We start from the raw sequence: 21759 nt of genomic DNA on the forward strand, positions 1-21759 counted from the left end.
TGGTTCCACCCCACCACAGCTCAGCTTCAGAGGGCACGGACCCTGAGAGGTTCCTGGGGGCGACAGAGGGGTGGGAGCAGCCACCCAACGGGGATTTGTTGAGCTGGGGACTCACCAGGGCTTTATTTTAAGCAGTTTAGTTTTAAGCAGCCCCCATTCCTTCCACTTCAGGAGCAAAAACAGCTGAGCCCAGCTGGGGGCGCGCCTGTCCCATCCACTGTCACCAATAGAGCGACCTGTCCCCTCCCCTACGCGTGTCGTCGGGTCCCAATGGACCTTCCAAAAAACTGGCCCTCTGGGGGTGTTTGGACCACCGGTTCCTTTTGCGTATAGCACTTGGGTACGATAAACGCAACGGTTTGGAGTCTTTGTGATAAAGAGGGGGCTGGAAATGGGGCTTCCCCTTAAGGGGACAGGGCTGTGACCGTGTTTTCCCATAATACTGATGATGAGAAATGGGACCCATGACACTAATATAGGGTGCTTCCAGCCCCACATGGGCTGTCAGTTTCCACCCACGGGGCTTTCTTCACTCTGAGCCCCTGTGAGCAGGATGACTAAGGACCACCCCATCACACTGCCCCCAAAATCACACTGAACGCAGTGGGAGATGCTGTGAAAACCCCAATCTGGGGGTGAAACTTTCACCCCCACACAGCCCACGGAACCCAGATGTGTGGAAAACCCCCATCATTTCCCAGGCATCTGGAGCAACCGGTGCTGGGAGTGCAATGATTTGTCATGGGGGAGGTCAAATCAATGCCTTACACCAAACCTACAGCCCATACCCTGACCTGAAGTCAATGGGAGCAGCATTTTCTGATGGTCTTTTTGCTTCTTATAGGCACAAGTGGTTTCTCTGGTACCCAAAGGGATGTTGTAGGTACAGGTGGTAACAAAGGGATGCTGCTGGTGAAGATGGTACCCAAAGGAATGCTGTGGGTGCAGGTGGTACCCAAAGAGATGCTGAGGCTGCAGGTGGCAACCCAAAGGGATGTTGAGGGTACAGAGAGCATCTGGTACCCAAAGAGATGCTGTGGGTGCAGGTGGCAAACCTAGTACCCAAAGGGACATTGTGGGTGCAGATAGTGCCCAAAGGGATTGTGTGGGTACAGAGAGCATCTGGTACCCAAGTGGATACTGAGGTTACAGGTGTTAAAGGGATGCTGTGGCTGCAGGTGGCATCCCTGGTACCCAAAAGTATGCTGTGGGTACAGGTAGTACCCCTGATACCCAAAGGGATGCTGTGGGTGCAGGTGGTACCCGAAGGGATGGCAACCCTGAACCCAAAGGGATGCTGTGTGGGTGGCAATCCTGAACCCAAAGGGATGCTGTATGTACAGGTGGTACACAAACAGATGCTGTTGGTGAAGATGGTACCCAAAGGGATGCTGTGAGTGAAGATCATACCCAAAGGGATGCTGTGGGTGCAGGTAGTATCCCTGGTACCGCAGAGGATGCTGTGGGTACAGAGAGTACCTGGTATCCAAAGAGATGCTGTGGGTGCAGGTAGTATCCTCGGTACCCAAAGGGATGCTGAGCTTACAGATGGCAACCCTGGTACCCAAAGGGATGCTGTGGGTACAAGCAGTACCCAAAGGGATGGCAACCTTGAACCCAAAGGGATGCTGTGTGGGTGTCAACCCTGGTACCCAAAGGGATGCTGTGGGTGTCAGGAGGAATCCCTGGTACCCAAAGACATGCAGACCATCCCTCATAGTCTGTGCATGTCACCAGCCATGCACACACACAGAGCATGCAACCAGAGCCAGGTTTTGCAGGGTTTCTCACAGAACCTCACCTTTGCAGGATTTCCTGGGTCTATTGTCTGCACGCAGAGCAGCCCCGAGGCTGCACCCAAGGTCACAGCACAGACAATCCCTGCAGCAGGCGCCAGCTCCATCCTGTAGCCCTACAGAAGCTGCATAAGAGAAAACCCCACAAAGCTTTTGTCCCGGACCGGCAGCGCTGCTCTTTGCAGCCACCCTTTGATATAACACAGCAGGAAACCAGCAATGAGACGCAGCTCTCAGCCTTCCTGCAAACCCACCCACATTCAAATAAACCACCCCGAAATAACCCAGGGGAACAATGTGCCATAGGCAGGGTGAGGTGCTGAGCGCTCCGTTTCACACTCTCCATCACCACATTTTCCCTATGAGGCCCCAAGGGCTGCTCTCCCCACGTGCTTTCTGCTCATGGAACGCAGAGCGGTTTGGGGGGTGGGAAACACAGCTAGGAAGGAAAAAGCTCAATGCTTTTTTTCTCACTTATAGGAAATTTAGTGTTGGGCTTTTTCCCCCCTTTGCTTTGTGAGCGTTGAGAAGGGCTCTTGAAACTCAAAGGGCGGCGCTTGCAGCTCCGCATTCCCGTTTCTCTCGGCCATCCCCGCCTCCTTTCTGCCTTCACACTTCTCCTTTTAGCTCGGGTTCGCTTCTCCTTCCCTGCATCAGGGTGCTGCCTTCGCATATGGTGCTGCCGGGATGTCTGCTGCCAAGCCCCAGAGAGAGAGAAAATGAAGAAATAGGGCAGGGGAGCTTTCCATAGCAAGCTGTCACCCAAGCAATGATAATCCCCAATGACTTCCTACCCCTACCCACAGGAAGGAGCCCCAGGGGTTGAGAACCACGTGAAAAAGCCCTAAAAAACAAAGCTCTACAACGAAGCCATAACCCCAAACCTTATGAAGCTCCAGCTAGAGGGTCCTGTGACATTCCGGTTGGGAAAAGCCACTCCTGACGTCAAGGCAGGCAGATTCCAGCCACAGCAGCACCCACGGGCACCTGGCAGCTTTATTTTTACCAGCACAGCCCACGTGGGGAGCCCAGAGCCCACAACCCACATCCTGCTCTGGTTTCCCCATGCATTTGTACGTCTTGAGCGTACAAAGCAGTCAGAGCTGGGAGGCAAAGGTCTGAGATGGTGATGTTTTGAGTGATGGGGATGGGAAAAGCCAGATCCACTACAAAGGATCAATGGGAAACACGAAGGGTTAAACAGAGCTGGGGATGGGGACACTGTGGGGACATTGGGGGGACCCCGGCAGCTCCAGTGCCCAATAAGAAGCATGGTGCCCAATAAGAAACATGGCGCCCACGTGCTGTCATCCACTCTTTATTTCAACGATCACGTTCTCACTTTGGTCACAGCTTGGAAAGGGGCTTTTTGTTTTTTGGTAGCTGTTTTATTTCCCCTCCTTTCTCTACTCTCTGAGCCCGCTTTCTTATCACGCTAGAAAAAATTAGACGAGTACGGCAATTGCTCGTTGATAATAAATAGGTTATTTGTTAGTTGACAAAGTTAAAGTGCTTTGAGAAGAGATGTAAGAAGCTCTATGCTAGGCTCTGGGGGTTGTGTGGGAACGTAGTGCAGTAGGAAGCTCTGCTCTGCCTACACACCCCCCCTGCTTTACCCAAAGACCCTGGGGCTCAGCCAGCGGCACAGCCTGCCCAGCACTCTGCCCACAGGGCTGGGGGGATTCCAGCAGTCCATAGGGCAGGGGAGGGCTCGGACAAGGTGTGGGATCACCCTTTGTGTGTAGGCACAGGGACAATATCCCATATTTCACAGTTTAATCTTGCTCGGAGGCCTCAGAGCCCAGAGCACGGGGGTGCTGGCTCTCCCCTTTCTCATCATGCAGCACCCAGGGGTGGAAGTGGCCGCCAAGCCCTGAGATCCACAGCCTGGCTCCTCTTTCCCTGAGGAAGCCCAGTCCCTCCCCATGTGGAAAGGGGCACTGGGAGCAGGGCTGCCCGCACAGCGATGCCCCTTAGCTGCCTGCACGGGTTTGTGCGTTTAACATCTCCCCAGGGCCTCCTCCTGGGGCTTCCACCTCTCCTTCCAGTCTCTAGGAAATGGTTAGGGCCCTTTGGTCTGTCCTCCCCCACACCCCCCAATCTATAGCTAAGTCATCCTCCATGTCTTATCCATGCAAAACGCTAACTTTGTGCCTGCCTTTCCCTGCAGGTTGTCAGTGCTACCTCCCGGTCACCCTCCCACATCACAGCCCTCTGTGAACAACCAACAAAACCCTTCCAGAGCAGAACGGGACCGAATGGGTGACACTGGGAGATCCCAACTGCTCGCCACCTCAGCCGGCTGTTAGCCACTAACACCCTGGAGTGAAGCGCAGGCCAACCAGTTCAAAAGGCCAAGGGCTGGCTCCTCTTCTTCATCACATGCACGTTCCCAAAGAGAGGAGCCGTCGTGCCCTGAGGATCAGTGCATGCACATCTGCATAGTCCCCTGAACAAAGTCTGCACCCGGTGCGTGCTCAGGACCACCAGTATGGAGCTACCAGCATGTGCCTGGGGACAGGCTGAAGTCCTGTGGGTCCAGTTAACGTCCCTTTTGTGACAGGACAGCCCTGGCCCCAAGCCCTGCTCCATCTGGCCCTGTAGCTGCCTCTTTCTCACACCGACTCTTTCACCGAGGCTGAAGATGGAAGAGTTGCTGCCCACAGAGCCAGGACCCCGTTGGGGACAGTCAAAGGTTAGTGCCCAAGGAGTGACTGAGAGCGAGGGTCTGGCCTGACGTTAAGTGCAGGAAGAAGTGGCAGCAGCTGGGAAGGCGGCCGTGTCATGCTCAGTGAAAGAGCTCCACCAACACCACCATGAGCAGCAGCTGCAGCCAGGATGCAAACGTCATGGTGGCCTGGCCCTTCTGAGACATAAACCTGAGCTGGTTCACCAGGTGCTCCTTTACCAGAGCCTGCCTGAAGCCATCCTCCTCCGAGACGCAGATGTAGTGGCCATAGTGAGTGTGGCTCACATTCTGGATGAAATAGAAGCAGTCCGGCTGCGGGTGGGTGTTGTTGCAGGTCTTGATGAGGGTGTTGTTGTGATACCAGTTGTAGGTGGCGTAGTGGGACTCGACGGGACAGTTGAGGTAGTAGCGAGAGAAAGGGACGACGGGGACGACGGTGATGTTCTGGAAGCTGTGTGCTGGAAGAGATTGAGAAGGGTGGGATGAGACAGGAATCCACAGGTACCACACGCTGCCCTGAAGACCCATAGGGAGGAGCAGGTGGGTTGATGGGGATACGTTGCATGATAATGGCAGGGCACAAACCACACCCGGTGAAGTCTATGGGACTCTTCTCCCCAGCTGCCAGCAACAGTTTGAGCCCCCTCAGCCAGCTCAGAAGACCTCATACTACCATAACACTAGGTTTACCGCAGAGGGGAAATGAGGCCAAGCAAGACTGTTTACAGCACTGGAGAGGTTTCCAGATGTGCCGACAGCTCCTTGGACACGAAGGCCTATTTGTGAGCTGAGTATGTTTGCACAGCAGCCAGATTGCATGTCTGAGGGGAGGAGGTAAGATGTTTCCTAATGCCTGTTGGCTTTGCACAGCACAGGCTGGGCAGGGTGACTGAGATCATTCCTATCTAAGGCACATCTGTGGCTACGAGAAGCAGCAGTGTGCCATGAGAATCGATGGCGGTATTACAAACCAAAAGGCCTGACAAACATTCAGTTCATGCCTTATATTTACTTAGCAAATAACTGCATAGCAGCTGACTCCGAGCTGATACGTGTGTGGCGTCTCAGCCACACAGCACAGTCATAATGAGTTCACCAGAAATGAGTAGCGCCAGCTCTCCCAGCCTGTGCAAACACTTGAGTATCAGTCACCCTGCTTCACACGGCTCAACCCTTCACATACCTTCCTTAAGTTCACCCTCCTGGCACTTTCCTTGCCACCGCTCCAGGTTCAGGTTCTGACGTACCTCCCTGGCAGATGGCAACAAACATTAGCAAGGCAGTACCAGCATGGAAGCAACACGCTGGAGCTAAGGAATTACCCATAGAGATTGTAGTGGATAAGAGTAAGTTTAAATGCCCTCTGGCAGCAGGGTGGGGAAAAACACCCCCCAGACACTTAAGGGGTTGGTTGGTGACAAATGCAAGACACAGCAGCTCACTATAATCAACCACTTTAAACAGCATCACCATCGATAGACCTTAATTTTCATTGAGGGCAAGCATAATGGACCAGCATTGGTGATGAAGCTATGCACACTTCTAAGGGGAAAAGAGATCTGGGTGCTCAGATCAGTATGAAACTCATTGATTCTCCCTCCACTACAGCAGAGGAGAGACAGGACAGCAGAACAGCACTGAGCACTGCCTGCACACAATGGGATCTGCCTCTGACAGGAAGATGGTCTCAAAACCAAGTGGGTCAGGAAAGGGAATGCTGAAGATATGGGCATTTCCCAAGCTAATGCATCCAGCCAAACGTGATGGAGAAGCAGTGAGCTGCCCATGCCACGTACCGGTTGTGATAGATGGACTGACAGCGCCCATCAGCCCACCCGCAATAGGGGTCCCTGGCCAGCAGGCAGCTCTGGCAGTTGTTGCGGTACACCCCACACATATCCATGGGGATCTCCACCACTTTCATGGTCGAACCCACGTACAGCATCGCCTGTGGGAGGGAAGCAGAGGGGTTGATCCTCCCAGCACCTGTCCCAGCACCGCCCTGCAAACGTCTCACGCTTCTCTATACAAATGCTCCCACAGCTTTAGTCACTGCAGTGCTGGGTTGGATTCTACCAGCAGGGCTGGGAGCTCTCCAGGCAATGCAGTCATACGTTGCTTGCTCTCTTATCTTCCCCCACCAGCCCTAGGTATAAATAAATTTGCTCCATCGATGCCAGCAATGTTTTCAGCTCCGGGATGGAGCACCAGCATCGTCTGACAGCTCATCTGCCAGCAAGGCCAGAAAAAGGCAGAGGGAATCGGCAGGGGAAGCATAACTCTATGCTGGGATTTGACCCAGACAGCAAACAGCCTTACTCTTCCCTTGCTCTTCCCTTGCTCCCAGGAGAGATCTCTTTGCCCACTGCTTTGCACAGCACTGGGGGCATCAGCCCAGCTGCAAGGACCCTCCCCACAAACACACACAGAGGTTATTTCCACATCTAGGAGCTGGTATTAAACTGCTTGTCCAGTCCTGCTTGCTTTTACAAACCACAGCCCCAGCCACTGGTTTCTCTTCTATGGACCTACCCTCTCGTGGTCAAGGATCATGGACTGGATCGGTTCCTTTCTTGAGAAGACCTGGAGCTCCATGATGTTATGCACACCCCCTGGCAGCTCCACTACCTTGTGGATGGATCCTCTGTCTGAAAAACAAAACAGGGGAGAGCCCCAATGAAAGCAAAGCAAAGGGACTAGAGCCAGGAGTGAGGAAACCAGGCAGAGAACCAGCTCTGTGAGCTCAGCCCTTGTTGCAGCACACAGTACTCATCACTCTGCAGAGCCAGATATGACTGTGTCCCTGAAACCAGCCACCCAGGGGAGGCTGGAACCTTTTTCAGTATTATTTACTTAGGAATTCACCCTTTATACAATAGTGCCTCCCAGAGCAGAGCTTTGTCACCCTCTCAGCCAAGAGCCATGAGGAATTGATTTCCCCTGGAGGCCTGACTGAGCCCCTTTTGTTCAGCTGCAAGGAAAACCAACAGCTCTCAAACTGGACTCTGTTCCGCTGTGCCTTATCGCCAATGCCTGAGGTTGAAATGTGGACTTCCACCTTTCTGGCTTTGTTAAGCAAAGCGACTCCCTCCTCCATTAAATGACTTCAGGAATTGGTAATTGAAGAAAAGGAGCAATTTGGCAGATGTGTGGCAATTCTCATCCTGGTGGAATGTGCATCAGTAATCTCATCACTTACTCTCATTTAATTGTCTCTGTTTCCCCCTCCCAAAGCAGCCTCTCCCTTCCCCAGCACAAGCAGGGGAGGTGAGATAGGACCCCCCAAGAGGGGTCAGGCGGGGAACACCCCTCATTTCACCTCAGGTGTATCCACACCTACCACAGCACAGGTGGGAAGCTGCCTTGCCAAGCCCTGCAGCATGGAGCAAGCTCTCTTGCAGAATCTGGAAGGCATTAGCTGTGTTTAGCTAAGGCTTTTAGCAGGAGCAGAACAATAAGAGCATGCATGGGCACCAACCCAGGCCACCATGGGCACCAACCCAGGCCACCAAGACTAGTCTGCATTTTTTTCATGCCTGTAAACAAACTCCAGCACAATGCAGATGCAAAGTAAAAGAAGATGATGAGCACGGCTCTAGGGTGTGAGCCTGGGTAGCAAGGCGGGAAAGACAGCACAAGGTTAGGGTTGCTGGTACCTGTTGCCAGATAAAGCACGGTGTATTGGCGTCCATCGCTTGCAGAGACTTCGTGCACCCCAATCTTCTGGTAGCGGTGCTTGTTGTGGAATAAGGGGCTCCTGGTGGGAGCGAGGGGCTCTACCCGGTCCTCAACCTCTGGGTGGCTGTCAGCTATCTTGAAGGTCTCACTTGGGGTGTGCTGTCCAAAGGGAACACACTGCACCGAGAGGGAATAAAAGGCACTGTGTCAGAGGAAGGCAGATCCCTGAGGGCAGGAAAGAAATGACATGGCACAGCTGAAGCCCAGAGGAGGATGCCCAGAGCTTCCTGCCACAGCAAAGGCCGCTCTGCAGGTACACAGGATCATAGAGCAGGTTGAAAACACACAGCAAACACTTTATCTACATACTTGGCAGCCCAATAGCCTTTCTCCTACTGCAAAAGTCTCAGACCCTGCCTTCCCCAGCAGCCTAGGACAGCCTCTCCCCATGCAACTCTTTGCTGCCAGGTCAGTTGAGCACCATGAATTGTAGGGTTGAGGCCACAGACTGGTGCAGACAAACATTTTGTGTTAGCAAACACAATAGAAAGCTTTGTCCTCCAACTTCAAACGAGAGCTCGGACCTGTTTGCCAAGTACATAAGATCCTCACTCCCCTTTATTTCCATAAAGGCGTTGGACGTTGACCAGCCTCCTCATGTTTCCAGTAACAAAGCTCAGATCCTTCCCACACTGCCCACACGCTGCCTGAGAACAGCACTCAGCTCTCAGTTCTCAGCTGGCTGGTTGGGACCCTCACCTGCCCCAGCTCCCTCTGACAGCAGCACAGCAGGGACCTTAGGAGGTCTCTGCTTAATGTGGGTGTCTTTCCATCATTGACTCACCTGCCCAGGTTTGATCTCTGGGTTGGGACCGTTGTAGCCTTTGAGTTTGGATGTTCGAAACACGTTGTCAATGTCCCCAAAAGAATAGACACAAACAGCAGAGCTTCCCCTGTGGGAAAGAAGACAAAGAAAGGGTCAGGGATACAGTGGCCTTTGCCTGGGGCATGGCTGGGGCACAGCTGCGTGTCGCACCTTTGCTGCCCATGTCCATTCTGGCTGTTTTCCACCCATGTTCCTGCCAGAGAGAACAAAGGGCTGAAGGAAAGGACAAGGCCCATGGGACAGGCACTCCCCATTTTGCAAAGACCCTTACCAGGTGTTTGTGAAGAGTCCGTAGACTTTGGAGTCCCTCCAGTTACTTGCAGGGACAAAGAAGACATCTTGCAGCCAGTTGAAGTTGCCCTTGGTGGCTGGGTCAACACAAATCAAGCTGGCCTTCAGGAAGGTGGTCCATTTGGATGCAGAGAGTGAACTGGTTCCACCTTTGTCTTCCTGGAGTAGAAAGAAAGCAGAGAGTCAGGGCTTGGTAGAGAACAACACAAAGTCCCCTCTGTATGGCATCTTAGGAGGATAACTGTGGGGGATGCTCCGGAGATATATTTGCTGCTGGTCTCTGCAATGCTTGTTTATCTCTAACATCCCAGCAAGAGAGGACAGTGTTGTCCCCCTCTACAAGCAAGATGGGAGCCCAAGGATGGGAAGGGCAAAGGACATGGCTAGAGGGAGCCAGAGGGGCCAACTTGTGTGCTGACAAAACCAGATGAGCTGGTATGGCCATTTCTCACCCCTGTGACACTGTTGCCTCCCAACCATACACTGTTCCTACAATACCTTACACAGCTGGGCCACTCGGGAGATGTTTCTGGGTGCCTCAGGACTCTTATCTGGATTGTCTTCACGGAAGAAGTAGTAAATCTTGTCCTGGTAAGGCTCTTCATGCCTTAATGTGGTGGCTTTGACAAACTGAGGGTCTGGAAAGGGAAACAAGCAGTCAGAAAACTTTGGTTTGGACATGAACCCTTCAGAAACACAAGCTCACTGGTGGGTCTGAGCAAAGGACAGGTCCAAGCCCTTTCTCCATACCTGACCAGTCACAGCACACTAAAGACTGTTCTTCACACACCACATTCCCACGGGTTCCCTTTCCTCTCCCTCCCCCATGCACTTGTTTCCTTGCAAAGCAAATCCCCGGAGCCTAGTGAAGCCTTGGCTTTGTACAGAAATGCTCCCTCAGTGGAGCAAGATGCCTCATTATTTGTGTTCAGTGTGGAAAACCCAGTCATGTTTTTTCCTATTAATACACTGCTGCCACAAAGGGCATCCCCAGCAGCAGTACGATCCCTCTGGGTATCTGGTGGCCCCATGGCAGTGAGTTCTGTGTCATCAGTGCTCCAGGTCTGTGAGGTTTTTTCCTCCTGTCCTGCATACACATCTCCTGTTTGGCCTTGATGTCATTTGGACTTTTGTCTTTGGCCAGGGGTTCAATGATCTTCAGTTTCCCAGAGAGGCTTAGGGGAAGGCAGTAAGGTTACAGAAACTGAGAAGGGTTCTTTCGTCCACTAGCAGCCCAACAGCTTCTTGCTGCAAGGTTATGACCCGGCTGGGGATTTAGAAAGAGTCACTGCCCAGAATGGAACTTGTTCTTCCTGTTTCCACCACCACTCGGCAGCTGATGGGCACCTTTACACAACAAGCATCTGACATGGGACTTGCTGTCCATTTCTCTCCATTTCCCCTTCCCCTCCTTCCTCACCCTAAGCAAGAGGAAACTCATGCCAGTTGTCTCGGTGCTGAAGCAAGGAGGGTGAAATTCCCCCCCAGCTGGCAGCAAGCGAGCTGCAGAGAGCTGCTGGGTCCCTCCCTGCCACACCATGGGGGACAGATCCCAGATGAAGCTGGGGCAAAGCAGCAGGTCCCATGCTCGTGTACTCACTCTGCATCACCGTGTCACTTGTGTAGAGCTCTCCATCCCCTTTCACTCGTCGGAAGCGGGGAATCTTGCCATTCTGCTGGCTTTTCTTGATGGTAGAGTAGATGTCAGGATCTGTGGGAGAGGAAGGCTCCTTTGCAATGAGCTGTTTCAAGAGGGGGCAAAAGGATTTGCGAGCATAAAAGCAAGAACCAAGAAGTATCTGGATACATGGTCAGGTGAAGGGGACTCACAGATGGTGGATACAGGTCAATAAACCCAGACTTCCCTTCTTAGGACTGTGTGGGCATGGCAGGACTCCCAGGGAGCACTCTCAAGCCTTTTCCTTACAGAGCAGCAAGGATAATCTCTGTTCTGCCTCTGGAAGGGAACCTCATTTCCCCCTCTACCAGGTTCACAGCAGTGCAGATACTACAGAATGACCCCATTCCCATTGCAATCTACCCTCCTCTGCACAGAGATACAACCCTCTCTCTAGGACAGAAACAAACAAACTCCTGCCATACTCTGCCCTAGAAGGACAAGCATCAACATGAAGCTAAACCAAGATCACCAACCAAAGCAGAAAAGCACAGCCCTAGGAGAACCCAGGCTTCCTGCATGGCACTGCAACCCAAAACATGTGAGCAGCCAGACTTACAGTCAACGATGACGAGGGAATTGGTATCAGGAGTGAAAGGAGCAAGACCTCTGCCATCCTGAGGAGAGCCCTTCTCCTTTTCTGCCTGGGAAAGGGGAGAAATGGCCCTTGAGAAACTCAATCAGCTCAGGGTAAGGAGGGAAGGGGATGAAGGTGCCCACATCACCCCCAGGCAAGCAAACACAGAAGCTCACACCCCTCAGTCTGTGATTTAAGCTGTTACGGGGCCAACAAGGACCCCTGAGCTCTCTTTTGGCTCCTAAACTATGCTGCATCCCCCACAGTGCCTGGCTGTCTAGTGGAAAGGCACCAAGAAAAGTAGGGCAGAGGAACTCCAGCTTACCAAGTGCCAGCAGGTGGGATTGCAAGCGCCTGTCCCACACACTAACATCTCACTTCCATGCTTTGCTATTAAGGTGATGAAGTTCTTATTGTCCTCCTGCAAGAGAAAGAAGAAGATCGTGAGCAGCTGTGAATGGCAGACCACACAGCCCTGCAGCTCTGAGTCTACAGCACTATCAGCACTCTGCTATATGGCTTCCCAGCTTTTCCATAGGTGTTAAAACAAGAAGAACAGTCCTTCAGCCCAAATCCTCCAACCCACATATGCTGTTCCTCCAAAAGTAGGACCTACCGGGCTCCCAGGCTTCAAACACTGTGCTCCATTTTCCACAGGGAAGTCAACCTGGTGTAAAAGAGAAAGAGACAGGCTTTAATCACAAAGCTAAGAAAGGCCCAGTCTCGTATGCCACGTATTCAGTTGCTCTCTTAGCAAAGCAATCATATCAGTTAGAAGGTCATAAACACAGCAGCTCAGCTTTCTTCCCCATCTGAAAGCCCTTGGGAGACACTGATGTGGCAGGACTGGGTCTCTCAGCCCTTTGGTGCTGATGTGGACAAGTGGGGATGCAGGACCAAAGCAGTGAACACAGCCTGAATTGCTCCCCAAAGGATTTCAGGAGAGGGTCTGTTGTTGCAAGGAGAGTTCAGCAGTGGATGTCCAAGCACTGGGACGCATGAACCCTGCTCTTCCTTGAGAACAAGGGATGTTTCTGGGAATAAACCATAGAGACTGGCTTGTTTGAGAAGGACAAGGCTGGGTCATGTGAAAGCTAACAGCCCCAGGGCTTTCCTGTTGTTTTAACTTGGTGCCCAGCTGATTCAGAGCTTGCTGTTTCTGAGCAACTTCCAATGCTTCATAATGTGGTTGTGGGTTCCAACTGGTGAACAGAGCATCCTTACCTGGTAGGTCTCAGTGGTTGCAAAGTTATAGTAGTAAAGCATTCCCTCTCCCCCGACGTAGATGCTTGAGCTGTTTGTTTCATGATAGAACACCGGGTACTTCTCATTCCTGGGAAATACATACTCCCTCTCACCTAGGAACAGCAAAGACATTCATTAAGGAAAGCGCAGCCCACTGCAGAGCAGCTGCAGCCAGTTCAGGCTGATCGACTCCCTTCTGCGTCCTTGGCACGAGAGATGAGAAAAGCAAGGACACAGGGTTGTATGGGATGGTGCCAGGCAGGCGGGGAATGCAGCTCCCAAGCTCAGAGCTGTGCTCTTATCCTGGCCCCAAGGACAGGAGGTGGGATGGATGGTGTTCAGAGCCACCACCAGAAGCCGGCAGCCTGGGAAAGGCAGCCCCCATGCCAAAGCCCAGATATCAGAGAGGGAAGGAAGCATGTAAAGCTGCAATGCTCAGGGCTGTAAGTCCCCAGGGCGGCCCAGAAGTGAGCTGCAAGACTTGGGCCCTGCTGTCACAACCAGTTGCAGCAAATGGGAAGCTTCCTGGACCCAGCTGAGAGGAAGGACTGCTTGCCCTTCCCTTCTTTCCTTCCTCTTTCACCTTCATGCCTTTCCAGGTCACCCCTTTTCTTCCCTCTGCACTGTCAGCTCAGGTGTGGGAGGCTGCAGCAGCGTGGGGCAGCAAGCAGAGCTGTGTGCACACCCTTCCAGCAGCCCTGCACCACCCCCAGGATGCTGCAGCCACAGCTGGCAGCTTAGAGCAGCTTTAGCAGAGCCCATGCTGCTGGAATCCATCCCTCATCCCACACTGTGCTCTGCAGCAGTCATGCAAAAGGACATCAGATGAAGACTGACCTCTGCACAGTGCGATGGGATGCTCCCTCTGCAGCTCTCTTTCCTCTCTCCCAAGTAGGAGGGCCTCTCCTACCAAGAGCTGCCTCTCCCAGCATGCAGACAAAGGTTGTGTCTGCCTTAGGAGCTGGCCGCCTGCACAGACAGGCAATTAATCAGTGGCACGTGTCCCTCTCTATTTATAGGGCCACTTGGCAGGACAGGCAGAGGACATTCCTCATGCAGCCCAGTGCTTTCTCTGCCCGGAGAACACAGTGTGGGGGCTCCTGCCAAGATTCTGCAGAGGCAAATAGTTGAGGCTTTTCACTCTGATCCCATAACGCTGCTCACACACCTCTATGGGGTGAGGAATGGGGCAAGGAAGCCTACACTGCCCTCCAGCCCACCTCTATGACGCATGGGGTGGTGGCAGAGCAGGAAGCACAAGCAGGAAGGCTTTCATACCCAGCTCCATCCATCCCCAGCAGGCTGCTCTGGTTGCACTCCAGCCTACTTTGCACTTCTCTACTGCTGCTAAGCCATGAGAACACTTGCTGCTCCACAACCTTCTCCCCTGCTTTGCCCTTCTGCACACATACGGCCTCTGCAATCACGATACCTTTCGTTTTGCTTTCAGGGCTTTCTCTTTTATTCTCCCCACAACAGTTTCTCTTTCAGAAGCTCTGGTCAGCCCTGTGCATTATGCCAACCTCCTTCCTAGCAAAGACATGCTTCTCCTCAAACAGCCGGAAACAAATGAGCCCAAAACAATCATTTGGTCGGCGCCAACACATTATTTATCCTACTGCTCCCCCAGGGACTGCACTGAATCACTGAGCTGGGAATAAACAGCTCTCTGAGCCACAGCCCAGATGTCTGAGCACTGATTTAGGCTGGAAAAGGGAGTTTTGGGAAGGAGTTTCCACAAGCAGGTGTTGGGGTTTGATCTTCTTTGCAACCAGCAGATTCATGGTGATGGATAAGGGGGAGCAGCCCTGTTATCCCACACATGGTTTGGGTGAGGATGATGAGACCGAGGGCATCCAAAGGCTAAGGGCAAAGTGTGGTGCTCACAGCATGTCCCCATAGAAGGGGACAATGCAAAGTGAACCCAGAGCTTAAAAAACCACCCGGCAAGTTTCCAGAGCTCTTCTAAATCTGTTAAATCTCTCTGCCTGGCATTTAATGTAAAGCCAACCGTCAGCACACAAATCAATGGCAGGATTGTCAATTGAAATGCTAACCCGAGGCCGGAGAAATGAATAGGAGAAAGAGCAGCTTTGTGCTTCGCCTGCAAGAGGAGGAATGCCAAGGCAGATTGAAGAATAATAGTAATAAAAAATGAGGGAGCAAGAGCGAGCCCAGTGCATCTCACAGGGATGCATGAAGGCTGAGGTAATGGAGGAGGAGGAGGGAAAGGACCAGGGTGATGCTCCAGCTGAGACCCGTCCTACATATATTCTGCTTCAAGCTGACCAGGGTTCAGCACGGCTGAGCTCCATCTGCACAGCGTGGGCATGCTGTGCTTTGAGGAACAGCCAAAGGACCTATGGATGCAGGAGCCAAGAGCTCAAGCCATGGTTGTGGGCATGGAAAGAAGCAAGCCTGCAGCCTTCATCTCCAAGCAGATGCTCACAGCACTCCAGCTAGGGAAGCAGTGTGGGTGCGTGGGCTCATTACAAGCAATTGCATCACGGCCGCTTTATTCCCAGCTCGGGGGCTGACTCAGCTATGCTGCACCCCACCACACTGCTGTGTGATGCAGAAAGGCCATCAGATTCACCAGGACCCAGAGCACAAATGCTGGGTTACTGCTTTGCATGGCTCTGAGCATGGGTAGCATGCAAGGCTTTGCAGGTCTAGGACTCACTGGTGCTCAGAGGATTGTGTTAGTAGAATCACAGGACATCCTGAGTTGGAAAGGACCCATAAGGAGCCCAACCTCTGGTTCTGCACAGGACCACCTCAAAATCAAACCAAAGAGCTGGCCAGGTACTTCCAGAGTTGTCCTTAAATGGAAAGGATTGTTCAAATCTGCTTTGCTGACGGTGTTTTCAAATCAAGAACCGAAACAAAGCTTGAATAGAATGGAAAGAGAAAGCAAGAGGGATCTTCTGCCCTTTGGGAACGGCAATGACGCAGCCAGCAGGAAAAGCACCATGTCTGAAGGTCTGACAACCAGCTCACCCCAGACGGAATCACGCACTTAACCTACTCCAGTTCCTTCCTCTTCCAGTGACACCTCACTCCCCCTGCCCTGCCAGGTATTATCTGTTCCTTCTGGAGCTGATTGAACACACTGTGACCTCACCGCACATCACCTGTCTCTATTGGACTGGATTTGGCTCTGACACAGAAGGAAAAGCCGTGCATGACTCACAGCTGGCAGCATGGGGAGCACCAGCTCCTATACCTGTTCCACAGCACGACTGTGAGTCAGAGCTGAACAATCCTGGACACAGCTCAGGCACTGCTCACACCTTGCTTTAGGAAGTATTGCAGCCAGTTCCACTCATTGACATCCATCCCATTGCTGCACACAGGATGCATGACAAGCAGCACAGGTGCATCAATGGCTTTCCTTAATAGGCATGGAATGTGATTCAGTCCAACCTCCAAAGAGAAGGAACTGACCAAACTCAGCCTGGATCCCCACTCTGCCCCTCTGATGCTGCTGCAAGAAGCCAAGCTGTGTCTTTAGAGGCTCTCAAGTTGAGATGTTTGGAAGGAGTTAATATGCCTGGAAGCCACTAAGCGATAAGGTTTTCCTTCCCCTATGACTTTGCATATGGTGTGACACAAAGACATCAGCTTCTGCTGTCACAAACAGTGGGGCTGGATAGGAAGCCCCCCCCTTTAGGCTCAGCCTGGCAGCTTTCTGGGATTTTTCTACCAAAAACCCTGAGTTTATAGGGGTTTTTTTCACCAGATGACCCAAGAATGGACACATGAGGTTTCATTCTGACCTGCCATGGTGTCATTGGGGAACTACGAGGCTCAATGAGGTTGTGCTGCTGCCTTCCCTTCTCCAGATACATCTTCAGGATGCTGGCACTCCCTATCACATCCCCCAAAATACTCCACATCTACAGGGAAGCAGCAGCGGAAACCAGGCAGCTGATGGGCTAAAAATGTCTTCTGCTGAAGCAGGACCAGACACAGCCACATGTGTTTCCTGCTCTTTAAATCCTTCTATACTCTCTCTCTTCCAGGGACCACGCAATGCACTTGCAGCCCCACTCTCATTCTTCCTGCCCCTCCTCCCACCCAACACACCGACACAGCCATTTAAAGTATTGACAGCTGGAGCCTGAGAGCAGTGTGGAAAGGGCAGGGGCCAGAAAAACAGGTCAGACCAAAAACCCATTGAGGGCACTGGTCATCTCTTACATTCCTCATGCCCTTCTGGGATGGAGAAAGGCATTGGCCAGGTATGGGCCAGCAAGGCTATAGCCACAACACACTGTAGCCAGCTCAAAAACAGGCATAACAGTGCCTGAAAAGGAGAGCATAAGAAGAATGGTTTTCCCAGGGAAGGTAAAGTGCTTTCTCATCACCCTTGGGGGTATAAAAGCCCTGACAGTATCTTTCCATGCCTTTCATCCTGCTGGAAACATTGTGGTTTGGTTCCAGAACGCAGCACAAGGCAAAGTGAGGGCTCACACCATCCGTGCTCTGCTTCTTAGTGTTCCATCTGTGGCCATCACACTTTGCAGAGCCCAGCAGCAGGGGCACCTTACCACGTGTTGGAAAGTAACAAGGGGACGTGCAAATGCGTGCAAAGGGGCTCAGGGTGTGATTGCATGAAGCTGCTGCACCCATGAGAGGTGAGAAGGTGCAAAGGGAGACATGCAGCTGGGAAGCCCACGGTTACTCATATCCAGCCGTCCTGTGTTTCATTCTTCTTTCTTATTTTAAGTGTGAGTTACTGGTTTACACTCAGCTCTGCTCACAGCCTTCCCCAACCACTTCCTACAGCCCCCAAAGCAGCAGCAAGCCCTATTCTTATACCTTAACACCTCCTTTGCAGCATGAGACTGACTCCTTACAGGAGCAGACAGCAACAGGGCAAGGGGGAGAATGGCTTTAAACTAAGAGGGCAGATGGGAGGAAGAAATTCTTTCTTCAGAAGGCAGTGAGGTGCTGGCACTGCTGCCCAGAGCTGTGGGTGCCCCATCCCTGGAGGTGCCCAAGGCCATGGATGGGCTCTGGGCAGCCAGCCCAAGGGAGGGTGTGCTGGAACCAAATGATCTTGAAGGTGCTATCCAACCTAATTCATTACATCACTATGTGATTCTGTGAGCATTCCCAGCTGCTTGCCTTTTCTTTGGCAGGCTCCCCAGGACCCTGCAATCATGGGATGCTCCGGTGCCCGCCCTCAGGGTACTGATGCCATCAGGAGTGAAATGCATCGCTCAGAGGAGAGAGAACACAGAGGAAACAAAGTGCTTTGTTCCTGCAGAAGCTCTCAGCCCATGTAACTGCCCCGAAGGGTTGTGCTAACCAGGGGAAAGGCTGGAGCACCGTGTTGAACCAGCTCAGTGTGATGGGCTGATGCACTAAAGACATCGCATTCCCCCTATCTCAGCACAGAGGTGAGCAAGGGCAGAAAGAGAAAACACTTTTCATTTGGTAACGCAGCTGCCTGGCAGGGACACACCTGCTCCAAAGCCTTTCTGTACAGCACACAGCATCCCCTCTCCATCCCCCTTGGGGCTGCCAAACTGGAGCAGGCAGCGGGCCAACCGCCCACACCGCAAGCAACAAAAGGAGAGAGACCCCCCCCTAACCTGAAGCCAGAAGGAACGAGCCTTGCATTCAAAGCTCCTGCCCTCAGCCAGGATCCTGGCAGCAACACGGCAGCCCTCGGAAGCCTTGAGCCAGGCGAGGCAGGTTTTCTCTTAATTAAGCACAAAATGAGTGTATGACAGGCACTGCGGAGCTTTATGCTGAGGCAGCGGGAAGGAGGCGTGCCAATGAATGATCACTATGCCCCAGCCCCTTTCTGCAGGTCCCCCCTCCCCAAATTCTGCAGCCTATACCTCCGAACCAATCTGATATCCCCAGTGCCCCAGGAGGCGGCTACAAGAGGCAAGGACAGACATCAAGCAGGGACGCTTTGCTCCCGACAGCCTCGAATTGGCTGCACCCCATGGATTGCTGGTGCTATATTTAGAGGCAGGTTTTGTTACCTCCCTAAAGCTGTTCTCTGTAATAACAGTCCCAAACTGTGTCATGTTCCTGCTGGAAACTGGGGAACTTTGCCCTGTGATTATGGAATTTCATTATACGGTCAACCGGAATAACCAGAACAAAAGGATGCTTTTAGCAAGAGAGCCTCCGGCTGCCCCTCCCAGTAGGGAAATCAGCTTCCAGAGGTTGGTTATCACAAAAAGCCTTCTGGGATTAAGAACATCACGAGCACCTCTGTGTGCACGCACCAGCAAACAGCCACTTTACCTCTTCCATTAATTGGCAGCCATCTCCCTGCTGCTGGTAACAGCACTGCAGTCCGTAGCAATGGAGCATCCTCCCCTTTGGGCTGCAGGGCTTTGTTCTGCCACCCCAAGCTCCTGCCCGAGGTGAGGAGATGGCACATGGATGGCTCTAGAGTGAGGATGAAGCCTCAGCTCTCTGCACAAAGCAGACTAAGTGGAGGCAGAGCTTCAGGAAGCTGCAAGATGATAGCTCAGATTTGGGACCAGATACCATAGAATGGCTTGGGTTGAAAAGCAACACAGTGCTCATCTGGTTTCAACCCCCCTGCTATATGCCCAACCACTGTACCAGCCTACCCAGAGCCACATCCAGCCTGCTATCAATAGCACTAGAGATCCAGAGCATGATATGAATTACGTTAAGAGCTCTATGAAGCCTCCTGCTGCAGAATTAAGCTGCTCTAAAACTCAGCAATGGCCAGGGATGCACAGCAATATACCAGCACTTCTGTCCCATCACACACCGGACACAGACACAGCCTACTACACTGGGTGGAGCTGGGAGCAATAGGCAAAATTTGAGGCACTGAACAGGAGAACAAAGTCCTATTTCCAGGGCGACCAGGAATAGCTGCGTACCATAGAATGCAGCTCCACTGGAGAGAGCTGGCCACACAATGAGCTATTTCCTCCTTCCCAGACCTTTTTCTGGTTACAAGCTGCTTTAAAAAGCATCACGTATGCAGGTTTAGATTTAATTCATCCTGTCTCAAAGCACCGGGCAGGACAACATCACCAACAGAAAGTCCTCCCAGCCCAATCTGCCTTAATTCTAGCCCTGAATCTGCCTAAGAACTGACACAGAGCAACTGACATAGAGCTGTCATTGCTCTGCCTCTGCCCTTTCCCAGCTCCCAGCACTGCACTGAAGCAGCCACAACTTCTATTAGTTCACCCATGCCTGCTATTTGTGTGTCACGCTCTCGTAACAGGAGGTGGCTGTGATTCACTCGCTCGGTTTGTTTGCTTTGTTTCTTCATTTTCAATCTGTGCAAAGCAAGAAATATTTTCAAGCAACGTTTTACTGATACCAGCAGCACCCACCCTACTAAAGTGAACTGCCTGCAAAAGGAAACAGCACTGCTGGGAAAGCAAGCAGCTTTCCTATGTGAATGCTGATGCTCCGAGAGCTGAGTGTAGAACTGCCCTACGAGATGCTTCATTCACACCTTTGGGACTGTGGCATCCATGCAATCAGTGCCACGGTCACTTAGTGGAGAGGCACCAGCACCTCTCGTTGTGCTCCCCCCACCACCACATCATTCTCAGGGCAACTGAGCTCAGCAAAACCCCTCAGGTTCCCAAAGGCAGCGTGGGAAGCTTTCAAGCATCACCATCTCTGCTCTCCCACTCTTACCCCAGAGCCAGTTTACACATTCAGGGCAGCTGAGGGTCAAGTGTGTAATCTTCCCCTGCAAACCACGCTCATCTCCTATGAGATGTGTGCTGACTCAGAGGGGGTCCCTCCAGCTCTCATCCCCCGTTAGCCCCATCCGTTAACCATAGGGGAAGAATTAAACCATCAGGCTCTGTCCTAAGCCAAGGTGAGCCAGCAAAGGGCTGCAAGTTCATCTCGGGTCCAAACACACATGTTTAAACCAGCACAAGAGAGTCTTATGAGTGACAGCAGTTTAAAATTATCCCTGCACCATAAAAGCCATGGTGATAAGAGCTATCCAAGCCTGCCCTTGGGCTCTTCGCTGTCTCCCAATGCTCAGTGACTTTCCGGTCATGAGACAGCCAACATGGGATGCCACCCTCCTGCTCCACACAGGGTCTGTCACCCCGACAGCTCTGCCCAGCCCCGGGTTACAGCAGTCTGCCTCTCTGCAGAGGGATCACGCCAGTCAATGTGGGATCCGTGCTGACAAGCAAAGCTCAGTGTGGGAACGGAAGGCACCTTTACAAAGCAGAGCCCAGCTGGCCAGTGTTTGGGTAGGAGAACAGGAAGAACAAATCGAAGGAGAGAGAAAGGAGAACACAACGTACAAGGTTGATAAGCTTGTCCCCACACCAGTGCAAGCTTCCCCTTACAAGCTACAATAAAGTGGGAATTCATCCTTTACCATAGACCCCATCCTTTACCATAGCCCTTCTCAGGACAACCAAGAGAGAACCCGGCTCAATTGATGCAAGAAGGTGAAGGTGCAAGGTCCTCATCGCTAAAAAGGATCTGGATATGACCAAAGGTCAAGAGCTGAGCTCAGCCCTTTGCTCTGCCCTTTCTCTAAGGGGAAGAAAGCGTGCAGAGTCAGACATGCTTCCAAATAACTGCTTAGCCAGCACTACACAAGAGGCAGCCAGCTGTGCAAGGGGAGCTCCTGGGATTCCTCCTGCTGTCTCCGGTGCTACATGCTGCAGTTTGGGGACAACGTGCCCATCCTCACCCCGTCCTACACTGCACTATGGAATCCTGAACACACAATAAAGGCAGAGCAGCTGCCCTGTTTGAGGCCTCGGGGCCGGGTTTATACACATTGTGCTCAGACAGAGGGAAAAAGCAGACCCGCAGAACACTTTGTTCCAGCCACAGCCCAGTGCTGCAAATCCAAGCCCCTAGGACTGCAAAATCACTTAAAGGCAGGCAGCTCTCAGCACTGAGGCTGAG

General features: G+C 52.4%; 1 protein-coding gene across 7 annotated transcripts in view; it reads right to left on the reverse strand.

The window, feature by feature from the left end:
- Positions 1 to 3098: 3098 nt before the first annotated feature.
- The window catches only part of SEMA7A (semaphorin 7A (JohnMiltonHagen blood group)), a 28111-nt gene continuing 9450 nt past the window's right edge, over positions 3099 to 21759 (reverse strand). For 4 of the 7 annotated variants that reach the window (XM_085515902.1, XM_085515901.1, XM_085515903.1 and 1 more), the window contains 13 exons: positions 12820 to 12953; positions 12212 to 12262; positions 11921 to 12016; positions 11578 to 11662; positions 10941 to 11051; positions 9839 to 9978; positions 9321 to 9499; positions 9008 to 9116; positions 8142 to 8340; positions 7018 to 7133; positions 6282 to 6433; positions 5669 to 5736; positions 3099 to 4943 (listed from right to left, as the gene is read on the reverse strand). In XM_085515902.1, coding sequence (XP_085372028.1) covers positions 4585 to 4943; positions 5669 to 5736; positions 6282 to 6433; positions 7018 to 7133; positions 8142 to 8340; positions 9008 to 9116; positions 9321 to 9499; positions 9839 to 9978; positions 10941 to 11051; positions 11578 to 11662; positions 11921 to 12016; positions 12212 to 12262; positions 12820 to 12953 — 1799 coding nt within the window. In that variant the 3' untranslated portion in view covers positions 3099 to 4584. Of the gene's footprint in view, positions 4944 to 5668; positions 5737 to 6281; positions 6434 to 7017; positions 7134 to 8141; positions 8341 to 9007; positions 9117 to 9199; positions 9243 to 9320; positions 9500 to 9838; positions 9979 to 10940; positions 11052 to 11577; positions 11663 to 11920; positions 12017 to 12211; positions 12263 to 12819; positions 12954 to 21759 lie in introns of those variants that run through there. The other 3 variants (XR_014934442.1, XR_014934443.1, XM_085515904.1) reach the window with 1 other exon arrangement.

The sequence above is a fragment of the Coturnix japonica genome, chromosome 14 (genome assembly GCF_054131305.1).
Source record: "Coturnix japonica strain WE chromosome 14, WE-NBRP24, whole genome shotgun sequence".
NCBI lineage: Eukaryota > Metazoa > Chordata > Aves > Galliformes > Phasianidae > Coturnix > Coturnix japonica.